The sequence below is a fragment of the Arachis hypogaea genome, chromosome 18 (genome assembly GCF_003086295.3).
Source record: "Arachis hypogaea cultivar Tifrunner chromosome 18, arahy.Tifrunner.gnm2.J5K5, whole genome shotgun sequence".
NCBI lineage: Eukaryota > Viridiplantae > Streptophyta > Magnoliopsida > Fabales > Fabaceae > Arachis > Arachis hypogaea.
The window spans coordinates 52,676,387-52,681,264 of NC_092053.1; the positions used below are offsets into that span (position 1 = coordinate 52,676,387).

Consider the following 4,878-nt stretch of genomic DNA (forward strand, 5'->3'; position numbering starts at 1 on the left):
TCTCCAGGAATATCTAAAGACCTTCGAAGCCAGAATGAACCTGGAAGGGGCAGCCGACGCAGTCCGATGCAGAGCTTTTCCGGTAACCCTAGCTGGACCGGCAATCAAATGGTTCAACGTCCTTCCAAACGGATCCATAACCAGCTTCCACGACATCTCACGAAAGTTCATGGCCCAATTTATAACCAGAATCACTAAAGCTAAACACCCCATCAGCCTACTAGGGGTCACACAGAAACAAGACGAATCCACAAGAAAATACCTCGACCGCTTCAATGATGAATGCCTAACGGTCGACGGACTCACGAATTCCGTCGCAAGCCTCTGTTTAACCAACGAGCTCATGAACAAAGAATTTCGCAAACACCTTACCACCAAACCAGTATGGACCATGCACGAGATCCAGAACGTCGCCAGAGATTACATCAACGACGAGGAGGTCAGCCAGGTCGTCGCCGCCAATAAACGGCAACACAGCAATGCCCAACACGGCAACTCGGCACCCCGGCATAACCACCCACCCAGGGAAAATCAGAGGGACCACCCTAAGCCAACAAGCACAAACCGACCGCCCAGAATTGGCAAGTTCTCTAATTACACACCCCTAACAGCCCCAATTACTGAGATATACCACCAGATAGCGGATCGAGGTATCATCCCAAAAGCCCGGCAACTCAAAGAAAGAACGGGCGGCAATAAAACCTTTTATTGTGACTACCACCGAGGTTACGGGCACAGGACTGATGAGTATTTTGGTGGAAAAATAAATTTCTCCCAAAACACACAAATCTAACCGGCAAGTGTACCGGGTCGCATCAAGTAATAAAAACTCACGGGAGTGAGGTCGATCCCACAGGGATTGAAGGATTGAGCAATTTTAGTTTAGTGGTTGATTTAGTCAAGCGAATCAAGTTTTGGTTGGGTGATTTGTGATTTGCAGAATATAAATTGCATGAAATTAAAGAGGGCAGGAAATTAAATTGCTGAATCTTAAAGAACAAGAAATTAAATGGCAGAAACTTAGAGTGCAAGAAATGTAAATTGCGGAATCTTAAAGTGCAAGAAATGTAAATGGCTTGAAATGTAAAGGGGATTGGGAGTTGGATTTGCAGAAATTAAACAAGGGAAAGTAAATTGCATCAAACAGAAAAGTAGAAGAGTGTTTGGGTTGAATCGAATCTGAAGCAAAACAAGTAAATGAACATGAAAAGTAAAAACAGAATGTAAATTGGAATTTCAGATCTCAGGGGTCCAGAGACTAGAAAACCATGTCTAGATCTCACTACCTTCCTTGATCCAACAAGAACAATTGCAAGGGAAAAGTAAATTGCAAAGAAAGTAGATGAAGAGCAATTAACAGAAATTAAATTCAATCAAGCAGTAAATAAAACAGAGAGATCCAAGGATGAGATTGAAACAGAATTTTTTCAATTCTCCAACCCAAGATCCAAGACAATTGTAATTGAAATTGAAAGCAATAAAACTAAGAGGAAGAGAAGTGAATTCTCCTTCCCCAAGACTAAGAAATTAAAGTTCACTCAATATCCAAAGCTCTCCGAAAACTATTATGAAAATTCAAAGGAAAAGCTCCCCGAAGAACTTGAATTCTATCCTATTTATACACTTTCTTCAAATGATCTTCAAGCCTTGAGTTGGGCCTTTGCTCTTGGTGGAATTGGGTTGAAAGAGGCCTTGGTTGATTGCTCTTAAAGTTTGGAGAAGAACCAAAGTGAACCAATTGAACCGGGTTGGAGTTTTGCAAAAGTTGGACCAAAGGTTGGAGCAAAAGTTAGGGTCTAACTTTTGGTCCAACTTTTCATATCAGCCAACATAACTTGCTGATACTCACGTTGGTGCAAAAGTTAGGGGTCTAACTTTTGCACCAACGTTGGCCTTCCTTGGTGCACTTGTGGCGCCAACGTTAGCCTCAAAGTTAGGGGCTAACGTTGGCGCAAACTTTTGCTCCTCCCCTTGTAGTTTTCATGTGCCAACGTTAGCCTCAAAGTTAGGGGCTAACGTTGGCGCAAACTTTTGGTGCCCAGGGAGTGTTTTTCTCATGCCAACGTTAGCCTCAAAGTTAGGGGCTAACGTTGGCGCAAACTTTTGGTGCCCAGGGGTGATTTTCATGTGCCAACGTTAGCCTCAAAGTTAGGGGCTAACGTTGGCGCAAACTTTTGGTACCCAGGGAGTGATTTTCAAGTTCCAACGTTAGCCCAAAAGTTAGGGGCTAACATTGGGGCTAACTTTTCACCCAAAAGTTTGTGCAAAAGTTTGAGGCTAACTTTAGGTCCAGCTTTTTGCTTCCTGGTTCAATTTCACTTATTTCATTGTCTGCTCTTTACTCCTAGCCATTCCTTCTTGCTTCAACCTTTCTCCAAGCTTTCTTCACCTATCATTAATCAACCAAACACATCAAAGCTATGCTCAAAATCATGAGATATTCATTCTTTCATAATATGTGACAATTATAGCATAAAACCTCATGAAATAGCATGAATTCATACATGGTTGATTAAATCATAGGAAGCATGAAAATCTACCTAATTGGCTTGCTTATGGCTCAAGAAAGTGCATAATTCTAATGAAAACAAAAGAAAAAGACTAGTTAAAATAGGCTAAGATGACTTGTCATCAAGGACACAAGACTGTTTTGACCTCAAAGACGCCCTCGAACAAGCCATAAGAGACGGCAAGCTCCCAGAGTTCGCCAAAATCATTAGAGAACCAAAACGTGCGGTAGTAGACAGGTCGCCAGAAAGAGAAGGACGCAAAAACAACCCCCTAGGGAAGGTCCAGAAGACGACCCAACCATAATAAGTAAATGTTATCACAGGCAAAGACGTGTCAGACAAGTCGAAATCAACACTAAAAAAGGACCTCAAAGTCCTGGCCGTCAGAGACCAAGCCCCAACCACCACCACCGACAAAACGATAACTTTCCTACCCGAGGACTGCCAGCACGGCACCTCAGCCGAAGACGCACCTTTCGTCATCTCGGCAAGAATCGGAACGGGACTAGTTCGAAGAATACTGGTGGACACCGGCGCAGACTCCAACATCCTTTTCCGAGGAGCCTTCGACAAGCTTGGGCTCCGCAACGAAAATCTCCAAACACACCACAATGGCGTCACGGGACTCGGGGACAACTTTCTTAAACCGGACGGTTCTATCACCCTCCCCCTCACCATAGGAACAGGCAACCAAAGGATGACAATTCTATCCGAATTCGTGGTCCTAAAAGACTCCACTGCCTACAACGTCATCCTCGGGAGAAAAACAATCAATGTCTTCTCTGCCATCATCTTTACCAAATACCTCCTTATGAAATTCATAACGGAAGACGGCTCCATCGGGACCATCCATGGAGACTGGGAAGTCGCGGCAGAATGTGACAACACTAGCCTGGCTTTACGAAAAAAGTCTCGCGACACGGCTGGAATATTCCTAGCCGACCTGGACGCCCGACAAGACGGCCAACCTAGGCCAGAACCAGAAGGCGACATGGAAAAACTACAAGTAGGGCAAACCAAAGACGAATACACCTTCATCAACAGGAACCTCCCATATGACCTTAAAGAAGATCTTTCCCAATTCCTGAAACAAAACAGAAACTTGTTCGCTTTCACACCAGCCGACATGCCTGGGATAGATCCTGACTTAATGTCCCACCGGCTAGCCGTGGACCCCAATGCCAAACCCGTGGCACAAAGGAGACAAAAAATATCGTCAGACCGAGCGGCCGAGGTCAAAAGACAAGTAAAAGCCCTACTCGAAGCAAACTTCATCAGAGAACTACCCTACACGACGTGGTTAGCAAACATCGTACTAGTAAAAAAGTCCAACGGGAAGTGGCGAATGTGCGTCGACTACACGGACCTCAACAAAGCCTGTCCAAAAGACGCCTTTCCCTACCAAACATCGACGGTTTGGTAGACGCCGCATCCGGACATCGGTACCTCAGCTTCATGGACGCATACTCCGGCTATAATCAAATACCTATGCACCGACCCGACGAAGAAAAAATGACATTCGTCACCCCCGACGGAACGTATTGCTACACAGTCATGCGCTTTGGCTTGAAGAACGCCGGAGCCACCTACCAACGGCTCGTTAACAACATATTCCAGGACCTATCCGGAACTAAATTAGAAGTCTACATAGACGACATGTTCGCCAAGACCGAATCCGGCGAACAACTCGTCAGCAACCTCAAGGTCATAATGAACATCCTACGAAAGCACCAGATGCGACTCAACCCGGTAAAATGTGCCTTCAAAATGGAGCCAGGGAAGTTCCTCGGCTTTATGATCATACAACGCGGAGTTGAAGTGAACCCAGAGAAATATCGTGCCGTCCTTGAAATAACAAGCCCAAAAAACCTTAACGACATCCAAAAGCTCACCGGCCGACTCACGACGCTATTCCGCTTTCTCGGAGCATCGGCTCAAAAAGAAATCCCCTTCTTCAGACTGATGAAGAAGGGAGCCCCCTTCAAATGGTAGGCAGAATGCGAAGAAGCATTCCAACATTTCAAGAAAGTCCTAGCAGAACCACCAATTCTAGCCAAACCCCAAACAGGGGAGACCTTCTACTTATACCTCTCCATAACGGAGGAAGCACTCGCAGCGGCACTCATCCGCAAAAACGAGAAGAAAGAACAGAAACCCATATACTTTATAAGCAAAGTCCTGCAAGACGCGGAAACTCACTACTCACTCCTAGAAAAGTTAGCTTTTGCACTTCTCACGGCCTCTCGGCACCTGCGACAATACTTCCAGGCTCATCTTGTGACGGTCCGAACCGACCAAGCGGTCAAACAAGTACTACAGAAACCCGATCTAGCAGGAAGAATGCTAGCATGGTCCATCAAGCTGTCCC

At 45.4% G+C, this 4,878-nt stretch overlaps 1 protein-coding gene across 1 annotated transcript; it reads left to right on the top strand.

The window, feature by feature from the left end:
• The first annotated feature begins 391 nt into the window (after window positions 1–391).
• On the top strand, window positions 392–4,502 carry LOC140181374 (uncharacterized). Its single transcript, XM_072224924.1, has 3 exons — window positions 392–650; window positions 2,834–3,809; window positions 3,887–4,502. The coding sequence occupies exons 1-3, from the start codon at window positions 392–394 to the stop codon at window positions 4,500–4,502; spliced, it is 1,851 nt and encodes a 616-aa protein (XP_072081025.1).
• The last annotated feature ends 376 nt before the right edge of the window (window positions 4,503–4,878 follow it).